Source organism: Nesoenas mayeri, assembly GCF_963082525.1.
Source record: "Nesoenas mayeri genome assembly, chromosome: 21".
NCBI classification, from domain to species: Eukaryota; Metazoa; Chordata; class Aves; order Columbiformes; family Columbidae; genus Nesoenas; species Nesoenas mayeri.
In genome coordinates, this window is record NC_137571.1 from 5,417,520 (window position 1) to 5,439,744 (window position 22,225).

Here is a 22,225-nt window from a genome sequence, read left to right on the forward strand (position 1 = left end):
AGAGAGCAGAAGCTTTTCGCCCGTGGCAAACCCGACCGCCGGAACAAAGATGCAGCTTTGCCGGCCTGTATTGCCACAAGGATTTAGGAACAGTCCTGCATTGTTTAGTAACGTACTGGGGGAATAATTGTTTGGCAATTAGCTGTGACCGTGGTGGTGTTTCCAGAGGCAAAGAACCACACCTGGGGACAGCAGGTGACTGTGTTTGTGCCACAGCATCAACAAGGACACGGTCGTCTGTCACCTTGCCGAGCGGTGCGGTACCAAACAGCTTAAAAACAGCAACAGACTTGTCACCAGGTAAGCAACTTTATATATAATGTGTGTGTATATATATAAAATATATATATATATTAAAAATATAATATATATATATAAAAATATATATTATATATTAAAAATATAAAAATATATATAACATATATATTATATATAAATATATTAAATATATATAATATATATATTAAATATATAAAATATACATAAAATTACATATATATAGTATTATATATATACAATGTATAATATATAATACATAATGTATATAAAATATATATTATATATAAAATATGTTATATATAATATATAATACATACGATATAGTATATAGAAAATATACATTATATATAAAATATATAACATATAAAATATATATATTATATATATATATCTACAGACTCTAAATGTGCTCTTGGAAGAGATTCTGGCTTCACGAGGGTCACCTATCAAACACAGGCAAGAAATATTGCAGCTGTAGAAGCCGTCGTAAAACCCGGAGAGGTGTCAGCACCATAGGGCTCAGCGACTGCACAACCTTAATTTGTACCGGGAAATTGTCAACCTGCTGAAACTGCAAAGGGTCGGTGTGCCCTGATTGCACAAACCACAGGACAGCAAAGGTGAGACGGTGCACACTTGTCACCTCCTCCTCTAACAAATGGAAACAGGACTTGCCGCACCGTTACTTGAGTCTGGCTTTAAAATACATCTCAGACTGTTGGGTCGTGTCCTTTAGCTGAAGGCTGCTCGTGATACGCTAAAAAGATTATCTCAATGCATTATACAAATGTCTCAGCAGCCATCAGGTTTTGTGTAGAACGGCTGTTCCTTTCCTTTCCCACATCCAGGCTTGTGCACCCCTGTAATAAACACCATCTCCTCCCTGTGTGCTACTATTTGGAACAGCCCCCAGCACCCCGTCCCCACGCGCCCCCCACCACTCCCGCAGGCTCTCGGTATGAAGTTTTATTGCCAACATGCAGGAGTAGTTTGGATGTAGTACAAAAATAATGTCTTTATACAAATTTTTTTCCTCTTTTTTTTCTTTTTTTCTCTTTTTCTATTTTCTTACAACAGGCTCCTTCCCACCGCGGCCCCTCCCCCACACCGCCCCCCTTCCAGTTCGCTTTAATACACGGGTGAGTGACTGGCAATGAGCGGTGCGCAGGAATATTGGGTATGATACAGCCTTGCAGAGTCCCCAGAATATTGCTTTAACTTTGGGAAAACAAACAAACCAACCACCCACCCCCCCGGAATAAAGAGGTGGGAGCGAGACAGGAGCAAAGCAGATGGAGATGGCGCTCAGGGCTGCTCTGGTGGCACGGGGGGTGATGGGGACACAGGACAGACCTACCGTCTTCCAAATAAATAAGGCTAAGATCAGGCTATTGGCTCAGCTGGCTGGGGGTGCGACTGTTCTGGTCTGGATTAGTGTTCACGATTCCCTGCCCGCGGCCACGGGGAGTTTGCAGGCAGGACTAATGCCCAACGCTGCCCAGGAGGTTCAGGTCAATCCCTGCGTCCTCATAAAGTCACCAGGAGGGTGGCCCAGGTTGGAACCGGCCCCAGCCCGGGGCAAGAGACGGCAAATGCTACAAATGGATCCGCTACTCGCTCCCTGCCCTCCCGCCCCCAAAAAGCCGAGGCTACAGCAGCTTCTCCCAGCCCCGCTCACATTTCCTCGTGCCCGAGTGATGCTGGAGCTGGGGCACCGCGAGCCCTGGGACGCTGCGTGAGAACAGTTCATCTGGCAAGACAGGCATCCAGTTCAGAAAATGAGGCTCAGAAACAATCGTTCCTGTTCTCAGCGCAGGCAAACGCTCTCCCAGGGGCATCGGGTGACGAAGCGGGACATCCTTCTCCCGCCTCAGCGCTGCACGAGGTTGGGATGGCAAGAAAAGCTGGGGAACAAATACAGTAGAGACTTCAGCCAGCCCCTTCCTAATTCTAGGCAGATTATTTTGGGAAGCTTTTTCACATTATAAATCATATATTATGTCTGTACCACAACTGAAGTGTGAAAAGGCTAAAAATCGGAATTAATGCAATTTTAACTGCACCTTAGATAAGCTACTGAAAAAATAAGATTAAATCATATATCCTTATGAAACTAAAAAGAATCAGTGAAAGGTGGGAAAGAGGTCAGAGGCCACGCTGGGCCGAGTCCTGCAAAATCTTTGAACCGTGGACCAGACGCGGTCTTTGCAGCGAGTGCAAGGACGGCCCTGGCCCGAGGGGGCGGCCGGGCTCTCCGGGCGGCTGTTTGTGCCACAGACAGAGGCCCCGGAGCGCTGCAGCCCACGCGAGGCCACCACGGGTTGGCCAACACAGCCAAAGCAGGTGGTACGTTAAGGACAGAAAAAGATTCGATACGGATGAAGGGAAGTGGGAGGTTTCAGGAAATTCTTCCTTTCGAGAAACCCTGATAAATCTAAGCTTATTCAAACCATATGGAGGAAACGCAATCAGCCGACTCCGTACGGCACAGCCGCGACTCCTGTGCCAGCAAACCAGCTTCACCCCGGGTAGTCTTCTCCTTTCCCACAGGCTTTGCTCGATCCAGAGAACAGCATGGTTAAAAAGACAAGAGAGGTAGATTACAGTCATGATTAAAAGCAGATTAGTCATCTAGGCTTCGATTTAAAAAACAGATTCCAGAAGATGCCAAGAGGTTGCTGCTTCCAAAACTAGCTTTTTCAAAAGTCTTCTCCCTCCAGAGCGAGTGTGAGTGCGTGTCCCCGGACAGAGCTCAGAAGAATTGCTACATTAATCTCCACCACAGGACACGGGTATTGCTGTTGGGCTGTAGTAGGTGACGTGAAGGCAGGCTGCAGGACAGCGCTTGTGCTCTTGGGTGCGTGGGCAGCTACTTCCGAAGGTACCTCTGGGCCAGGATGGCCGCGTCCAGCGGGTTCATGGGCTGCGCGTCGTGGCCCAGGCGTCGCACGGGGGGGATGTTCCCAAACTGCCGCTTCTGTAGGAAGCTCTTGGCCTCATGCAAGGTGTTCTTCTCCTCAGCCAAGAGCAGCTGCTGTCTCATGTAGTTCTCGAACTCGTACTGCGAGCACTCCTCCGTCACCTTCACCTGCCAGAGAACCACGTCAGAGCCACAGCAAAAGCCCCGCAACTACCCTCCGATGGTCCTGAGCTACCGCGGGATAACCACAGGCTTCACACAAGAACTGGACCTGCTGCCAGATGTACAGGCAGGACTCCCTGTGAGCCACCAGGTCTGCAAACCTCATGGCTCTGTCCTGATGTGGCTCATCCTGACCCTGTCAGATATTCCAGGGCTGCAGCTGTTTGACCCCACATATCACACCCCCCAGCCCAGCAGGGGGATTTCTGACGGCAACACGGGCTGCGGCGTCGCAGCAGATGCTCCTCCAAGGCCGTCCCCAGGCACTGAGGTCACCGGGTGCCACTTCCAACACTGGCAAGAAAACAGGATGTTTGCTCCCACCGTAGAGCTCAGGGGGAGCCCGAGCCAACGCCGCTCCCTTCTCCCGGCACACGGGACATCCCGGCTGCTCACAGAGGAGCGAGCGGCTCCTCGGCCTGCCCAGGGCCACGAGGAGCTGCCATTGCTTTCCATTACAAGACAGACTTGGCACAGCAGCACAGAAAAGCCATTCCGTGGAAAGGAAGCAAACCTACCTCCTGAGGGTTTTCAGGGTTAGCCACTTGGTCGTCAATGTCCGGCACGACTTGCAAAGGGCCGCTCAGCGAGGACATGGATTGCCTGGGAAAGAGGACAGCGTCATGGAACGGAGCACAGCCCGTGCTCCCCACCCTCACCATGTTAAAATCCCCAAAAGCTGCTTTTTTTTTTAATTATTCCTTTTAAACAGGATGTGGAACTCTTAACTCTTGCATAGGTAGGAGAGAAAACAGTTGCAGCTCCAAAAAATCCCAGAGCTCGCTGCTGGCTTGACAGGCAGCAGACGTCTGCCCAGGCACACTGTGCAGCACAGACAGGTCACGGGGCTGACACGAGAGGGGCCGCACCGAGCAAACGCCGCCAGGAACCGTTCCTGCTGGAGTCTGCTACTGGAATCTCAGCCCAGTTGGTTCACATCAGCCCTGGTCAGATTTACTCTCAAAAGACATCCCCTGCCCTACACGTACAGCGTTCCCACCTGTGACAGCACCTCCTGCTCTTCCCCCCTAGAGAGCTCATGCCCGCTTTTACCTAATGAATGATGCAGCACTAATTACAAGCTTGCAGGAAGTGTCTGCATACGGCTGTGTCTGTTTGTACATGTGAGATATTCCTGATCAGCTGCCTTTCTTTAAAAATCAAATCTGGGGAGCAAGAGGGGAGCACAAAGACCCTCCTCTACCCCAGGCCTGTCTTGTGATGTTATTGCTCTACAGACTCCAACCCTGGTCACAACGACAAGCACTCTGGCAGCATCCACCAGCAGACATCAACGGTCGAGACACAGGATTTAAAGACTTTTTTGCAGTTCTCCCAGATCACCCTCCGGTGTCCTGTTTGGCAGCAGGCTGCTGGCTGCAGCTGGAACAACACAGCCTGCGGCCAGAGACGCTCTGTCCTGTCCCTGCTGCACATACCACGAGGCTATGATGGAGCTGAGAGAATCCAGCACTTCCGACGCCGTCAGACGCTGCTGTGGGTCCAGGACCAGCAGTTTTCGGATCAAGCACACAGTGTTTTCTGAGACCCGTCCATCCCTGGGAGAGAGAGCGCGTGGTGAGGCAATGCCCAAGACAGCAGCAGGAGGACACGCGGTCAGCGCAGTCAGGAGCTGGAGGAGCCACCATCACCCTGACCCAGAGAGCCCAGGATTAACTGAGGGCTGGTCCCTTGTCCCTGCAGCATGGGGACCTTCTCACCTTTGTCTCAGCTCCACTACGGCTTCCTTGGTGTCTACTGCACACTGTCTCTGTTCTCATTACCGCTGCGACCCTCAGGGGCTTGGACTGAGCCCCTCCAGCTCCGGCTGCCCCGGTAAGACCCAGAACACCACCCACACATGCACCAAGAGCAGGGGCTCCCCGGTACGGGCTGTACTCACTCAGGGATGGTGTACTCGGCAGCCTTGATCTTGCGGAAGAGCTCCTGAGGTATGCTGTCGTAGAAGGGGAACTGGCCGTAGAGCATGGTGAACAGCACCACGCCCAGCGCCCACATGTCACTGGGCTTTCCGCGGTACGGCCGTCCTGCGGGGGGACAAAAGCAACTGCCTTTAGGACACTGCTCACCCCCACAGCCCGCCAGCAATAACGGCACTGATACAACCATCTTTTTTTCTAAACATGAATCAAAACCACCCAAGACTTCCTATTGCAGGACACTAAGAACCTCTTTCAAAGGCAGATTGTTCATCTCTGCACAGTTGTCCTCCCTTCCCCTCCGGAGCAGGACTATCCCTGCTGAATGGCTCGGATGGGACCTAGAGCATCGAGTAAGCAGAACACCTCGCTGCAGCTCCAGTACGACCTGGGATCTGCTCGGTGGAGACGCTGCTTTAAAGTCCCTTCAAACACGTGATAAGTCAGCAAACAGCGGCGTACATAAAGGTTGAAAAATTGAGCTCCAGTGCTGTACCATGGCATAGGGCTGGGGGAATGACTTCCTCTGACTCACACGGTGAGTCACTGCTGCAGCATTTGTTATTTGTACTAATCGTTCTTTGCTTTATACTCTTAAAAAAAAAAGGCACCTCTCTCTCCTCCTCCAGCTTTTCCTGCGGTGACATTTCAGCAGCCATAAAATGCAAGCCACCTCTTAGCACAAGACAGCCTCTCCTAGAGACCTAAAACAATGATTAATTCTTCAGGCGTTTTAGCTTCCTCTTGCACCGGAGCATCAGCAAACAGACAGAGGGATGCTCAGAGTCTGAGGGTGGTGGTGAAGCCTGGTATGGCCTCAAGTAACTTTCCCCTCGATGCCTGGAGGGGAACTGCAGACTGAGTCATTTTGGAAGAGCGTTTTCGAGCGCACAGATCGGGTGCAGACGCCCCACGGGGAAGGGCTGTTCGCAGAGATGTCAGAGCCGCAGCGACTGCACCCGAAGGTGGGTGCAGGTGGTGCTGCCGCAGGACACGGGGCTGTGACCATGGCTGCTCCATGCAGGGTCTCCAGCAGCCTCAGCTGTCAGAGTGAGCGCCTGTTCAGTGCCCTGCGGTGTGCGGCTGACAGGCTGGTCCATCCAGCAACAAGGGAGCTCTTAGAAGCAAGGTGGGTGCCTATGGTTGAGCTGTGCTGGGTGGCAGGGCTGACATCCAGCACAGAGCGGCGTCCTGGACAGGAGCAGCGCCGTGCAGCCCTCCCCACACAGCAGCCACTCGAGCTGCAGCTGCTCCAAGCTCCTGCAAAGCAGTTGGCTTGTATCATCCAACTGGTTGCAGGGGCCTCAGGATATCCTGCAGAACAGGAAAAGCCTGCAAAAAAACACACGTTCCCCCTCCCCGCCTGCCCCTGCTCCCTTCCTGGCTCAGTCCTGCCCAGAGGGAAGCAGCCTCAAACCTGCCTGGCACATCACGACAGCAGAGCTCAGCTGCATGTATCGCTGCTGCCTGTAAACCTGACAACAAACTCATTGAGGGGAGCCCACAAGGTCTGGAACTTTCAAGACTGGCTCCATCTGAGAGCACTTCTCAATTACAATAGCTTGGGAGACCAAAATCAATAACTCAGATATCCAGCAGGTGTTGTCAGTATTCCAGATGTTATCCTCGTACGAACAGATGTGATACGCACATCAGCAAGTGGTGCTGCCCAGTGAACTGATGGCTCATCCAGAGAAGTTGGTGTCAGTGACCTGCTGTGTGGTTTTCGGCAGTTCCCACAGCCCAAACGCTAGCTGGGCCTGCGGATGATGACCCTTGGCAGGCGGGAAGCACTGAGATGAGCTTGGAGTGTGTCCTGCAGTTCAGCTCCATCCACAGGGAATGTAATCTGTGCTCACCAGGAGCACTCCGCAAGGTGAGCTAATATACAGGGACTACAGTCTATACAGACTTACAGAGATGCTTCACATGCACCGTCCCAAATGTAAATGCACCTTTCAACACCCTTGTCAAGCTCTCCTGGATGAGAGCAAAAAAACCCTCCAAAACACTCCCAAAACGATATCCTGGTCATTGCCCGCTGCCTGCTCAGCCACTGCCAGCACAACAGCTCGTGCAGTAGCAGACGGTGTTCATTGAAGAGAAACCTCTCGAAGCAACTGGACACAAACCATGTCTGTTTCTGAAAGCCCCATGCACTGGAAACAGTTAAAAGGTGGGAGAGCATTAGAAAAAGCTGTTGTTTGCCAGACTTCTGCTTAAGGCCTCTCCTGGAGACAAGGTACAGCCCAGACTGCTGCTCTGGCCTGCTGGGACCATCCCGTTATTGTTCAGTAACTCTTCTCAGTCAGCCCAGAGGGTCAACGTTTCCCTTCTGGAACCCAACAGCAGCTGCAGCAATTGCTCCTTCAAGTGCACGGCCTCGAATAAGCTGACATTATGGTGGGATTTGGACTGGCTGCCTCTTAGGCCCAGGGATTTACCTGCAGCTTAAGTGAAGCCTCAGGAACAAGATTCAGACGTGGGAAATGGAACATTTTTGTTTGCAGTCAGAGTTATTTAGGAACAAGCCGGGAGCTTTTAATTAGCTTTGAAGTTGAGAGTAGCCTTAAGAAAAAAGTTACACTCGTTTCCTTCATACTTTCCCAGTTGGAAAAAAAACAGGCCAAGTCTCATAATTGGACCCTAATTAAGAGGCTCTCACAGAAGGCAAGTTACATATGGGAAGAGAACTAGGTGGTTTTCATTTAATGTCAAGAGGCACAAATAAATGAAGCAAGTGTTAAGTGTGGGGGCTGTGAAGACCCCGAGGGGATCACCTACCGCTGAGCACGTCGGGGCTGATGTAGGCAGGGCTCCCGCGCTGGTCTTTCAGCAGGTCGTCTTCACTCACCAGGTGCTTCCCCAGACAGAAGTTTGTGATGGTTATTCGATGAGTCCTGGGGAGAATCAGAGCACACCAGTGAACACGGGCCATCCCATGGGCACCACACAGCACCAACAGAGCAAGTCAGCGCCAAAACGGAGCTGTGCGTCTACGGGGCTTTTTAGGAAAGCTTGAAGCGCTGGGCAAAGACAAGTGGAGCTGTAAGATCAACTTCATCCCCACAGGGAGGGATTCCACACCTGCCACACTCGTATGGGAGAAATAAGGGATTATTTTACAGCTATGAGAACATGAAGTCAGTTAGTCAAAATAACCAAGAAGTATTTCCAGCAAATCTAACAGACAAGTGAAATAAAACCAAGTGTGAGTTGGCAATAGAGGGTTGATTATTAAGACAGACAGACTTGTGTTTAATAAGTGTTAGATTCAACTGTCAAGAGGTTGAATAACAATCTGTAGGATTTGGTAGAGATTTAAAAGACTAAGCGTTCTGAAGGGCACAAAAATGCTCGAGGTTGCTTGGTTTTATTTAGTCACTGCAATTTGATCTAATCTGTAATCATCCAACTTCTGCACTGGCTAACTGGAAACATGCAAGGCTTTTAACGGCCACATCTCGCAGGGGACAACGAGGGATACTGAGGGTGCACCGTGCCTGGCTGGACCCTGCAGTGATAGGCAGTGATCTCCACTCCCCCGCCAACAGGAGAGATCTGGCAGGGCTGGAACAGAACAAACATTTCTGCTCAGCCCAACTGGCTGCTCCTCTCCATGGTGATCTATTCTTACGCCTCACCCACCCTTTCACATGACTCACTGCTGTAGAGGCTACGGTTTTCCCTCAAAGTTGATGGTCTTGCTAGTAAAAAGTAAAAACATTGCACATAATGCATTCCCAAAGCTTCAAATCCCTTCCCGTCCTGCTGGTGGGGGACAGAAGGGAAGCTCTGGCTGGTTGTTGCCTTTAAAGCAACAACCTTCGTCTGCCTCTTCCTAGCAAGGAGAGTCCAAGAGGCAAGCAGAAGAGATTGATCTTAAAGCAGCTTGATAGAAATGTCTTAAATCAATGTACAGGTGGCCCTGCAAGGCTCTAGCTGTTGCGGGCATGTGTTGGGGAACCAAGAAGTTCAACCTCAGGAGGTAAAATGTTTGTTTTCAAACAGGATTAAGGAGGAGAATAAAGCAAGCTGTGACCAGAGTGAACCTGCATGTGTCGTGCAGACTCTGGAAGCCTGCAGACCTAAAGCCTTCCAGTTCTTTATTCGCCTTACACAAGACCAGACCAGTGTGAAAAGAGAATGAATTCCACCCATTCTTACTGTCAGTGCAAAATGTTTGGCCAGAAACGCAACACTGGACACAGCAGAGCATCTGAACTGGAGCTGGCGTGCCAACCAGGTAACTGCATGACCCAAGATGACTAAAAACCTCCAGGGAGCCCCGAGGGGAGCGCAGGTGACCACCCGCTGCCCCTGCCCCACTGCGCCGGGGGGCTGGTCCCCCATCCCACACAGATCGAGGGGATGGTGGACATGGGTACTGCGTGAACTGCGCCTTGCACCAAACCAGCTACTGCGAACAAGGAAGCTGTTTGAAGCACAAACACAGACCAGACAGAAGAACTTTTGTTTAGACAAGTAAATATTTTACTGCTAGTAAAAACACAGCAGTGCAACAGGCAAGGGTTTAACACTGCTGTGATTATAGTACACACTGCAGCGCTGGGAATTCCTCTGGCACAGCGGAAAGTGAATTATGTGAACAGAACTACTCACCACGCTTTAATTCTTTTAAAGTATTTCTCTTGCACGTTTCTGAATTACCATAAAATGTCGTTTCAAGGCATGAGAACCTCAAAAGAAGTGCTGGCATGGGGTCATTAAGCTTGGTGGAAGACCGAACTATCTAGGTTGGGCTTAAGTGATTTTTGGAGATTCACTCATATAACTTTGAACTGGATTTGTATTTTTGCGCAGCCTGCTTCCATCTCTCTCGCCCTTCTCACACGAGAGCACTCTCACCCAGCGCTGCCTCCCATTGTGTTTCTAACAGAAATCTGCTTCGGGGAAGAAACAGAAGACAACGGCCAGACCAGCAGCTCTCCAGCACTTACCTTTTGTTTAGCACCATGTTTCCTAGTTTCAAGTCTCTGTGCACAATATTTTTCTGCAAAATAGATAATAGTACAATATGAGAAAAAGTGTATATGTTATACAAGTATACATTTGATTCTTGGACAAAGGCACTAAGTATCTTCTGAAATTGTGTCATCTTCATTGTCAGAAATAGCCTTGACCACGGGTTCAGGTCAGGCTGCATCCTGGGCACTTGGTGCACCTCATTTTTGGTTCTGGGCAGAAGGACAGAACGAGCAAATTCGCTCCTTCGAACACAAAGACAGACTTGACTGAAACTAAGAGACCTGAAACTCAAGTGTCCAGGCTCAGCCGGACCAATACAACGAGCGTTCCCTCAACAGACAGACGTGTCGCTGCTCTGCCAAGGGCGGGTGTCCCTCGTCACAGGTTAAGAAGTCAAACATCAGCAGAATCTATTTTTGCTACAATAATTTCTAGCTTATTGATCTCAAACTTGTAGCTTGAGGTTCTGAGCTCAGAAATCAATTGTTAGTTTGCAATTTATTTGGCTTCAAAAGGAAAGAGCCTCAAGTGTTTCCTGCATTTGATTAGCCTCTGCTCCCCACCAGCCCTTTCCGAGGCCAGGAAGGCTGCGGTTCACCTGACCCGCGTTCCATCCAGCTGGCCCCTCTCCACAGTCAACAAATGCCACGTTATCAATGCAAAACTTGAGGGGAGGGAACACTTTTGTATAGCTTGGGCATGAAGTCTAATGTAGAGCACTGTCACGGGGACACAGCTGAATCACATCCTCTGTAACTTCGCCGCTGCCTGCACAAGGCAGCTCTAAAACATCCGCTCTAACGGGGGAAAACCGAGCCTTCCAGCACTGAAAGGATCACAAAGATCTTACCTTATGTAATGCTTCTACCACTCGTACCACATCATAAAATATCACTACCGTCTCCCGCTCGCTCAGTCTCTTCTCTTTAATGACATAATGCTGCAGATTGATCAGATCTGCTGTTTTGTCACTGAAATCATGAGCACAGAGACAGTCCAACACAAGACAAATGCGCTTCTTCATTTTTCTGACCATTCTGTTGGCTTCTAAATCTTCTATAATTTCACAAGCTCGGTCCTACCGGGAGGCAAACAAATGAGCAATAGTTCAGGGAAGCTATCTGGGCACATGTACTTACACACAGAGCACTAGAGAATAAATAACTACCTGGTGATCTCAAAATAAGCAAATGCAATCATAGCGCTTGATCTTTGCCCCGAGTTGGGATTTCAAAAAGAAAATACTTGATCTCTACTTAAAGCAGAGAGAGAAAGTCTGTGCTGTTTGGCTATACGTGCCTGTCAGCACTGGTACTGTTCATACACACACAGACACCTTGAGATAGAACCCAGTTCTTCCGTAACGTTAAACAGGACATGGCTGAGCTGGACATTTGGCTTATTTAAGATATAGTACAAATGGCTTCAAGTGAAAAGTCTGCCAAGAAAATTTAACCAGCCAGAAAGGCAATCCTGACATCCAAACAAGTAATTCCCATCAGCCCATCACACCTGTGAACAGCTCTGAAGGTGTTAACGGCAGCGCGATTCACTCACACGAGACACTGATGCACACACTGACTAGTTTAACTTGCTGAAATCGTTTCCCGGGCATTAGTCCCTTCTTACAAGTCACCATAAAACAACAGAGAGACTGGAAAGCACAAATTCCATTCTAAAGGGTGCTCTATAGGCACAAATTCATTTTCCAGCGGTACCTGGAAGAGCCCGTGATGGTGAACCACTCCCTCCTGGTTGTGGAGCAGGGAAAGGAGAGAATACTCCGTGTGCAGCAGCATCTTGCCCTGTCGTTCCTCCTGGGTCTCTATGCCTTTATCACCCCTTTCTTCTAAGGTGAGAATCTTCAGGAAAAGGAAAAGACCTTTACAGCTCCCAGAAGAAAACCAAATGCCCTCCAAGCTCTCTCACGGTAAGGTTTCATATGTGTTTAAGAGCTGATGTAACTGCTCTGAGGTTTGCAACCTGACACAAGCCTGTCTGAGCCGACCCCTGCGCAGAACGCACAGCACGAGCTCGGGAACAGGCAACAGCCGCTCAGGTGGTTCTGTGCAAATATCCCAGGTGATTTTTCTCGGTGCATCCACCCCCATTTCGGGCACCGCAGCAGATCAGAGGGCTCGGCTCAGGGCTAATCTCCAGACCAGATCTACGCCTGGCAGAACTGCCCCCGCCGAGGGGAAGTTCCAGCAGCCGTTTCCGACAGCGCAGCGGTTCAGCTGCAGCACACGCCACCGCGAGTGCTCTGTCCCGACAGCCAAAGAGCCCTGAAGATCTGGAAGCCCGGCAGTTCGCTTACCTTCAGCTGATAAAAGTCATCTGTCCCATCCTTTCTTGCCAAACACTGAACAATACTTGGCACGGGGGAGTTACCTAAACGTGGACCTAACAGCACAAAGCAAAACCAGACTTGTTTTCCTTTAAGCAGCAATGACTAATTCAGTGTTACATCAGTATGCAAGTGTCACGCAGTTTACATTAGTTTAAACCAAGTTCCTTTTTTTCAGGAGACTAAGTGCATTTCCACAAATTACGATCTAAAGGAAAAAATGGTATCGAACCCTGAAACCTTTTTGGACAACGTTTCATTTGTTCACTGGGAAAACACTTAAAAGCCCACACATGGCACAGCTGTTTTCAGAAATGGGAATTTCTGCATGCCTGAACCATGGAGCTTTTCCATTTAGCAGCAACACCCGTGGCAACTGCCACCAGCACACCCCTGAACCCAGCTGTCACCTCCACAGGGACCGCCCAGGTACACGCATTAGTCCAAATTTCGAGTGAACATACAGTCTCTGCTCTACAGTTTAAATCAATCAGGTTCCAAAACCACCCCTGAATGAATCTGCTCTTTAATAAAGAATGTTGTTAAAAAAATAAAATGGTAAAAGCAAGGGTTCCTATTTATCCTAAAAGCTGCGCCTGCCTGCTCTGTTAGTACTGCACATCTCCTGTACTCTCCAGTACTGGGTTTGAGAGCTGCTACATCAAGCGAGTCGCGCTCCAAGCTAAGACGCTAAATTACACATCTGCTTTGCCTTGTTTTATACTGCCTTTTATTTTCAGTTTTGCAATCGGTAGCTACCTCAAAAACTGAAGAAGAAGCAAATGCTCCCTGCTTACCTAGGATAAAAGGGCCCGCTCTCTTGGCATTAGTTCCAGAAATCCCAGTACAAAGAGCTTTTGCCTTAGCGGATGTTTCCCCAGCTCCTCTGTCTGATGCTCGCCGCTTCATCTTGGGCTCTTGAAAGAGAAAGAAGATCACATTTGATGAGCAACACAGTTAATTTCTTGTGCTATCCCCTGCTTTGTACTGGAAGGCTTGCACCCACTGATGCACTCGTGTCTCTGCCTACTTGTGTTTCTCCAAAAATCTACGGCTCATTACTGATAGACCAGTTGTGGGCTGGAGGCTTAATGCGTTATTGAAGGTATAAATCAGCCTCATTATTCAAAGCAACATTTCCTAGAACAGCTGAGACAAACAGTGGGAACAAGTCAAAATAATGAAAGCTTGTTTTACAGCAAAAACAAGTTTGCAAATCAACATATTCCAAGAAAATGTCCAAGTTACCCTTCTGTACGGGTGTCTGCTGCTGGCTCAGCCTATAGACTCTCGTGGTTCTTCACCGGGCACCACAACCGGCTGAGCTGCTCAGAAGGCTCAAGTCTGTTCCTCAAACAGCCAAGAATGCACAGAACTAATGGACCATAAAGATGAGCAATATCTTTCACCCTTTCCAGCAAGGGCATTTTAACCTTTTTCCGAGGGGGCGGGGGAGAGGAGGAACCAAGCACAGATCCACTTTCTCTCTCCGAGCAAGTCAAAACCAAACCCTGCTAGTCTTCCCTAGGAGGTTACTACAGCAGACTGGGAAAATATTTTGGGGTTGTACTTATTTGTTTTTAAAGAAGTGCCCGTGTTTCACCACAAAAGAGGCTGATAAATCACGGGCTTTGAATGACGCTCACCCTGTGGCAGTCCCACCCTCTCCGTGGACACGGAGTGATCTCACTGCGTTAATCCAGCCGGCAGTACCTGTCACCGCCATCAGAGATAGCGAGAGCGATACAGCGAGAAGTCTCGCGCATTCTGCATCCCTGCGCTGCCGCCTTCCACCGGCCGCTCGGATCGCAGTGGAGAAGTGTCAGCAGGCCCGGCCAGTGGAACAGAACCAAGGCCTGAGCCCCATACGCTCCTCGTTCTGTTAATTCCACATCCCTGATCTAATATTTGACTGTGCCTTACAAAATTCTCCGTTCCTTGCGACACCATCATCCCTGCTGGAAACGTATGAGTAAGATTTCCACTGGAGAAACCCCACTGCACAGAAACTCGGAGATAATGACCGTTGTGCAATCCGAGCTGGCTGGGAATCCCTGGTGCAAACGGCGTTATCGTAAACAACATAATCTGAGGACTCACGTAGTTCAGCATCAACTGTATCTTTACTCTTCTTCCAAACTAGGTTTTCCAACGTCTCAGGAGACAGGAGGCATCACCTTGGAGAAGGCTGGATGGTCGAAAGGTCGAGGACTCTGTAATGCGAAATGAGATACACTTGATGCTGTGGTTCTGGATTATTCTTGATTACGATAACGTGGTATGCACCAAAACTTCTGCAGCGTGAATCATCCGTGTTTATTTTGGCTTAGAAAGGGCCTGAAGCTCCTGACATCACATGAGAGAATAAAAGGGCTCCTGAAGTTCAGTCCCCAAAGAGTCACGGGCCCTGCACAGCAAGACAAATACAAGCGTCAACGATCTCAAAAGGCAGTTTGTGACACGAGACAGACCTTCAGAGCAGAAACAAACACATTCTCCATTGCAGCCTCCACCGCGTGGTACCAGCCTGTCTGTTTTTAACAGGATCTTAAATACACCCAGTTAGCAATAGTGCCACAACAGAATCCTCACCACTAGAAGCAATCTTTACTCAGAGTTAATGCTTAAAGTTTGGACTTGAACAGAACAACTTCTGCAAAAGGCAAAGACCAATACATTAAGTTTTATTCTCATCAAATCTCCACTGTGAGTTAATTCCTCTTTACAATTCATATTTGGCCTCTTAAAAATATAATCCAACTAATTCAACTCAAATTCATTGCTGCTTAATAGCTCATCTGGTCCCAACGCTGCCCGAACCCAACAGAGTCTCCTGCCCTGGTTGGGGCATCACAGCACCAGCAGAGCCCACGGGTGAGAGCAACAGCACCACCAGTCTGAATGGGTACCCGGCTATCAAAGGCAATCGGTGCCACCCACAGCACTTTCCACCTGACCTCCCTGTTCCGTACTCGGCTCCTGCTGCTGGGGCTGCACAGCGACGGCAGCAGAGCCCACCAAAAACTCCAGCTGCACCCGCAGGGTTCATGCGTGAGCATGTCGGGTGCTCTGAGCCTGGAACAAGGGACAGTCAGGTGGGAGGAAGGTCCCAGAGGAAAAGGAATAACACAGGGGGCAGCTGCTGCGACAAGCAGGAAGACTCTTCCCTTTTCTGCACATTGTGTAAGCCCGATCAGAGCAAGGAAATGGGTGAAAAGGGCACGGGTGCCCTTGTGCAAGGCTCCCGCAGAATGAGCGGCCGTCGCCAGGCATGGCGCTAAGAACAAGCAGTAAGCGCAGTCCCACACACGAACTGTTGCACTGAAGCACAGCGGACATTGAAACCAGCCCTAAGCTGGGAATTTCCAACATTTCCATGAGAGCTGGTGAGCATGGTGAGGGTGAAGAGCATCCTTCCAGCCCCTGCAGAGATGCCTCCATCTACGGGCAGCCCCATAAACAGCCGGGACTTCCCAATTCTTAAAGACTGAAAAAGCAAATCATTTTAACATCAGCAGGATCAGTCTGGAGAGAGCACCCAACACTGTGCAAAGAACCAGAACAAAGCCATTTATCTTTTCAAACGCCCCATGCAAAGGACAGGACCGGTAGATACGGATGTGTATCAAACTGCACAAACCGAATGAAACCACCCCCGCTCCCTGTCCCACCATCCGCAACACAAACAGTCTCTCTCACGCAGATAATGAAGTTACAGGTCTAGCACAAAAATCCATTACTTAATTTTTATGTGATGCATGCGATACATCAAACATCTTACTGGGGAAGTTTCTAAAGCTTCTTACAGTGTTAGCTATGACTTTAATAGAATTCTTAATCAAATAATTTGGAGACCCAGATGTAATGTCATTTAATTATGTAGCTTAAGGAAACCGTCTAATTCCCAAATTACTACATGATGTTCCAGAGCCCAGCATAACAGCAAAGGAAAACAAGAGGAGGAAACTGCCCTTTTGGTCTCAGATTAAAGAACAAAGCAGGTCCCACAGCCCAGCAGCCACAGCTCATAGCTGGGGCTGGGTAAAAAAGGCACCTCTGGGGAGTTACCAGGATTACTCAGCAGCACAGGAACTAGTTTAAGACATCGGAGCAGCTGATACAACCTCTGTGACACTTTCTGTTGTTCTATCTCACAACAAAAGGACAAGACGTATTAGTTGGTGCTGACACTTCCTAGAGCGATGACTGGTAACCTGAAGGTGTCCAAGCCCCGTGCTGCACATGGCTGGTCCCCGCGAGCCGGGCAAAGGGACGAGCTGGCACTGGGGAGTGGCAGCAGGTGATGGAGCTCACCGGCATCTGCTCAAGTTCAGGGCTGCTGAGGACACGCTCCTTCTGCAGGAGCTCATACCCATTGCGGGACACCTGCCCTGCGAGCCCAGCCGCTGCCAGCTCCCCAAACCTGCCGTCACTTCCCACCTGGAAACACCACAGGTGGAAAGGCGGCAGGGCCGGGCAAGGCAAATGAATCACCACCGGCTTCCTCCCCAGGCTGGAAAGCTCTCCGGCAGAGAGGAGGCGCTGCCGCGGGGCACCTGGGGAAGTGTGGTATTGCTCCATACTTGTGAGTTATCCATCCTAAAAACCTACATGGACACTAATATTAAACAAGTAAAACCTTGATTATGGTCTGGCTTCCCAACACACAAATAAGAAGGTTGGTATCGCTGCAAGACGCAGCAATCCCAGAGCATTGCCACACGCCTTCCCCGGCTGGGACAGCTCAGAGCAGAGTCACCGGCACTCGGTTCCCATTAGAAAAGGCTCCCGAGAACCGGCGAGCTGGGAGCAGCGAGGCCTGCGGAGAGTCGCTGGCTGGCTACAGGGAACATCTGCCGGGCAGATCCCAAGCAAAGCAACCAGGTGGGCTCCCCTCTCTCCTCAAAGTGCTTCAGGAGGTTCACTGTACAAGAGCATTCACTTCACCACGGGCTTTGGAAGTTTAACTGTTCTGTAACAGGGGAGAAATAATTTTTAAACAAGTTCATCAGATGACTCAGAGCCACCGGCGCAGCCCATGCACTGCTGTGCGAGCCCTTCCGGGAAGGGAAGCCTCCTCCAGAAACACAGAGCAGCCCTGACTCACAGATTTCTTGGAAACGTTCAGAGACTCACTTGAGCTTCTTCCCTAAGCGAGAAGTTTGCTCAAAACCAGACGCAGAGTTTCTCTGACCAAGGGAGAAGGAAGAATCCTGAGAGGCCAGCACAGCACAAGGGGCACCTGGTGAAGTATGAACCCCCCGAGCGAGCCGGGAGACACAAACAGCTCCGGCAGCCCCTGCTGGACCACCGCTGATAAAACGTCCTTCCTCAGCCCAGCCTAACAATTCATCCCAGGTATGTGAGCAAGGCACAGCCGGCCCAGGAGAGGCCACAGCGCTAGAAGGGACGCCCATCCACCTTGCCTGCATCCCAATAGCCCATCTCCAACTTCTCAGGGACTAAAAAGGCGTCCACAGGCCAAGTCATACATCAGGGAAAGCAAATGCCTTCCTGGCGCCCCCCACACACATCCGAGGAAACTCTGAAGCACAGGATTCCAGCAACGTAATTACAGCGCAAGGAAGCAACAAGCTGGGCTTTCTTCAAACCCTTCTGATGCATCAGTGCATGAGATAACCAAGGACTCATCTCTGGGAGTTCCCTGCTTGGTTACACAAACACCAGCTCCAGCTTAACCCTTTCACGCTGAAGCACGGGCTACGTCGAGCAGGAAAAATGCCGCTGCAGCCCAGCAGAGGAGCCGGGAACCCCAACCGCAGTGCGGTGAGAGCGCCCGACCCGCATCCCTCCCGGCAAGTCAGGCAGACGGTACCTTTAAAATCACCATCGGGCGAGATGTGTGCTGTATTACGTGATGCTGTTTTTCGTTTATAGCTTACGTTACTACACACACTTAATATCCCATAAATCCACCGCAGCAGGACTTTCCTCATGTGCGCAAAGATTATCGCATGACTCACACGTGCTGACACTTTCTTTACAGTGAGGTGTGGCAGCTGGTTTTAAATGACAATCTACTCATCTAGCCATAACTGGGTAGAAAGAAATATATTTAAGTTATCTACATGTACCGCCATGCTAATATTACTAAAATTTATAGCATGACAGCACACTGACAGTTACTCTAAGCTCACAAATGTGTACTTGACAACAAAAAAAAGACTGTTTCATGTAGAAAATTGCAACAGGCATGGAACATTCTCTGGTCTAGCAAGAGCTCCCAGCTGGGAGCTCCAGGAGCCCAGAGCGGCGCGAGGCTCTGCAGACACAGAGCACATCCCTTCCTTGAGCTGAGCACAGTGGGCAGCCCTGGCAAAATCAATAGGGTTGTCCTTAATCAAAGAGCAGCTCGGTACCTACAAGGCTTCCCTCCGTATGGTTTCAGAAAGAGGTGATTCTGTAACATCCTGAGGATAAAGAGCAGCTGAACACGAGGGTGCTCTTAAGTAACATGATTATGGGACCAAACCATCACGATGCCAGAGAGAAACAATGGAAGGATGCAGCACAAACAGTCCAGTGCTGGGGGAACACATCCTGCACCCTGAGCGCTGCCGGCCACAGCGGCAGGTGACAGCCCAGGGGCTCTCACAGCAGCGGGTGACAGCCCAGGGGCAGGTGACAGCCCAGGGGCTCTCGCAGCAGCGGGTGACAGCCCAGGGGCAGGTGACAGCCCAGGGGCTCTCGCAGCAGCGGGTGACAGCCCAGGGGCAGGTGACAGCCCAGGGGCTCTCGCAGCGGCGGGTGACAGCCCAGGGGCTCTCGCAGCGGCGGGTGACAGCCCGGGGGCGGGTGACAGCCCAGGGGTCTCACAGGGGCGGGTGACAGCCCGGGGGCTCTCACGGCGGCGGGTGACAGCCCGGGGGCTCTCGCAGGGGCGGGTGACAGCCCGGGGGCTCCTGCCGCCTCCTTCTCCCCTCCAGGTGAGCTCGCAGGGGAGGACGGGGCAGGTCTCTGCAGCAGCTCCACGGTAACACTTCACGGTCTTACTCATCCCCGCTTGGAGGAACAACCTTCGGCGACTCACCGCTGAGCCACACGGGGCTCCTCCTTAGCGCGCAGCTCCGAAACTACTAAATTAAGAAATCCCTGGCCGGACCGAAAGCCAAATCAGCAGCAAACAGGAGCGTTTTGCTCCCCAGCACGCTGCGGACGCCGCTGTGCCGCCAACAACCCCCAACCCCAGCGGCACCCCACGGGGCGAGAAACACGACGGAGTTTTCCTCAGCGATCCGTGACCCGATCCCCCCGCGCCCCGAGCGGCCTGCGCGCCGGCACGGCGGCCGGAACCCCCGGGGAACGCTCCGCAGAGCGGGCAGCGGCTCCGCGCTGACGCGCCCGAGGCCTCAGGGCGCCCCGGGACCACCCAACAGCCGCGGGGAGCGGCGGCCGGGCCCCCCCCCGAGCTGCCGGCAGCGGGCGAGCTCCGCCGGCCCGACCCCTCCCGCCGCCCTCACCCGGCGGGACGGGGACCGACCCCCCCAGGCCCCGGCTCACCCGGCCCCGCTCACCCATGGCCCCGGGGCCGGCGCGGCCGCCGCCGCCTCCCGCAGCCCCACGCCCGCCCGCGGCCTCCGCTCCGCTCCGCGGCGCCAGCCACCTGACAACGGAAGTGACGCACACACTCGCCACCTCCCCCCCACCGCCGCCATCCCGCCTCCTGGCGGCCGCCGCAGACATGGCGGCGAGGAAGAGGGCGGCGCTGATTGGCCAGCTGAGCCACCGCTGGCTCTGATTGGGAGAGACCCCGGGGGCTGGCAGCGGATGTTTGCTACGGCTTTTGATTGGTTGAAGAGAGGGAGGCAAGAAGCGAATGCTGATTGGCTGGGATGAGATCACTCCCTCGCTGATTGGCTCCCGCTCCGGCCGGCTCCGGACGCCAAAGCGGGTTGGCGGGGAGGCGGGAGATTCGAACGCGCTGTGATTGGCGGAGAGGCGGGTCCTTTCCCGCCGTCCCGCTCCCAGCGGCCGGGGCAGCAGAACCGGCCCCGGCTCCTGGGCGGGGAGGGAGCCCGTGGGACCCCTGTGCCCCTAAACAGCACCCCGAGCTGCTCCCAGCACTGCAGGTGTCCCCAGCTCACCCCCGGCCGTGGCGGGGACACGTGGCCCTTGTCACACGCAGCTTCTTACATGTGACCTCTTGAAGATCAGGCTGATCTCCCCCCCAAGCTGCTCCCAGGGCTGCCCCGGAGCTGCTGGTGCCTCCAGAAAGGCGCCCGGGCGCACCGAGCTGCACCCCAGGGGCTGAGTGCCACGGGACCCCGGCAGAACCGGGGCGCGGTCCCTGGCCCAAGCAGCGCTGTTGGTCTGCAGAAGCACCGCAGAGCTTGGGGAAGGGTGACAGAGGAGCCGGCAGCAGCACTCTGTGTCTTGGGTGAAGAACACAAGTGCTGCTTCTTCCCCTTCTGTTCTGGGCAGGTGTTCATCTCACCCTGTTCTCATTAAGCGCTTCCAGAACTGCGGTTGTCCAGCAGGAAGCTGGGAGGTCAGACCACGAGCGGCATCTCCAGCTCCCGCAGGCAGCAATGCTGCAGTAGCCGGGCCTTGGGCTGGCTACAGGAACCTGCGGCCAAGCAACAACCCCAGGCTGCGGCTGTGGCCAAAAGGTCTTTGTTTGGCCATCAGAGGAGAGACACGAGCAGATGCCAACGGAACAGGAAACAAGCTGAAAGATCTCAAAACCTTTTTAGTGGGACTATTCATTAACAAAAATAACCCTGCTCCCCCCCAGGTACCGGCCAGGGAAGCAGCAGAGCCCCAAGATCTTGGGCAGATGTCCAGGGCAAGGTGTGGAGGTGGTGTCAGTTCAGCCAAAGGGACAGGCCTGTCCTGGGACTCACTTGTGCTTGGTGCGAGGAAACTCCTTCCTGCCCTTGTCGCGGCCCCCGAAGTAGCGGACCCTGTGGATGATCTGCAGCTGCCGCTCGATGGTGGCCCTGATGTCCACCTCGTCGGGGATGTGGACGTAGCGGACGTTCCTGCCGGTCACAAAGAGCTCGTCCAGGTGGGACACGGCGCCCTGCCTGTCCGTGTACGTCACCTCAGCCAGCCGCACGTTCATGAAGGCGTCCACGTTGGTGACGCGCCCCGTGGCCGTGCTCTCGTCGCGGAGGTCCACGGTGGTGACGAGGCCGTGCAGGCCCTGCAGCAGGATGACCAGGCTGTTCTCGGCGATGGTGCGCTCCTTGACGGAGTGGCTGACCTCCATGGCGCGGCTGTGGCGGGGCAGAGGGAAAGCCGTGCTGCCAGGGACCCCCCGCACACCCACCCGCACGCTGCCGCTCTCCAGGCCACCCACACTCTCCACGCCTCCCCCCCGCACAGTGGGGTCCTCCCTGCCGCCTCCCCTTCCACCGCTCACTCGCGTTCTCCATGTGCCGCCCTTGCACACACACACACACACACACACACACACACACACACACACACACACACACACACACACACGGCCCGTCCCCCCACCCTTGCACACTCACCCACACGCCGCCCTCTCCTTTTGCACGG

The 22,225-nt window shown here is 52.2% G+C and overlaps 2 protein-coding genes across 4 annotated transcripts; both read right to left on the minus strand.

The window, feature by feature from the left end:
* Window positions 1–1,927: 1,927 nt before the first annotated feature.
* On the minus strand, window positions 1,928–20,321 carry STK40 (serine/threonine kinase 40). 3 transcript variants are annotated; one of them, XM_080357408.1, is made up of 12 exons: window positions 20,233–20,321; window positions 14,798–14,910; window positions 13,495–13,614; window positions 12,668–12,753; window positions 12,069–12,212; window positions 11,201–11,428; window positions 10,323–10,375; window positions 8,146–8,261; window positions 5,325–5,469; window positions 4,861–4,980; window positions 3,940–4,024; window positions 1,928–3,361 (listed from the first exon to the last, which is right to left on the minus strand). In XM_080357408.1, the coding sequence occupies exons 3-12, from the start codon at window positions 13,604–13,606 to the stop codon at window positions 3,149–3,151; spliced, it is 1,302 nt and encodes a 433-aa protein (XP_080213534.1). In that variant the 5' UTR covers window positions 13,607–13,614; window positions 14,798–14,910; window positions 20,233–20,321; the 3' UTR covers window positions 1,928–3,148. The 3 variants fall into 3 exon arrangements, with proteins under 3 accessions (XP_080213534.1, XP_080213532.1, XP_080213533.1); XM_080357406.1 differs by having other exon boundaries at window positions 1,928–3,367; XM_080357407.1 differs by having other exon boundaries at window positions 1,928–3,367; window positions 20,219–20,313.
* A 1,058-nt stretch (window positions 20,322–21,379) lies between these two features.
* LSM10 (LSM10, U7 small nuclear RNA associated) lies at window positions 21,380–22,181 on the minus strand. Its single transcript, XM_080357547.1, has one exon. It carries the CDS (start codon window positions 21,927–21,929, stop codon window positions 21,558–21,560), a length of 372 nt encoding a protein of 123 aa, XP_080213673.1. The 5' UTR covers window positions 21,930–22,181; the 3' UTR covers window positions 21,380–21,557.
* Between the last annotated feature and the right edge of the window lie 44 nt (window positions 22,182–22,225).

Excerpts from the sequence above, each read along its gene's own strand:
- LSM10 (XM_080357547.1), bottom strand. The coding sequence starts at position 21,929 with ATGGAGGTCAGCCACTCCGTCAAGGAGCGCACCATCGCCGAGAACAGC.
- STK40 (XM_080357406.1), bottom strand. The coding sequence starts at position 13,606 with ATGAAGCGGCGAGCATCAGACAGAGGAGCTGGGGAAACATCCGCTAAG. Across the intron at positions 12,754-13,494 it reads AGCGGGCCCTTTTATCCTAG|GTCCACGTTTAGGTAACTCC; the intron begins GTAAGCAGGGAG and ends TTGTGCTGTTAG. Across the intron at positions 8,262-10,322 it reads AACATGGTGCTAAACAAAAG|GACTCATCGAATAACCATCA; the intron begins GTAAGTGCTGGA and ends GATTCTCCCCAG.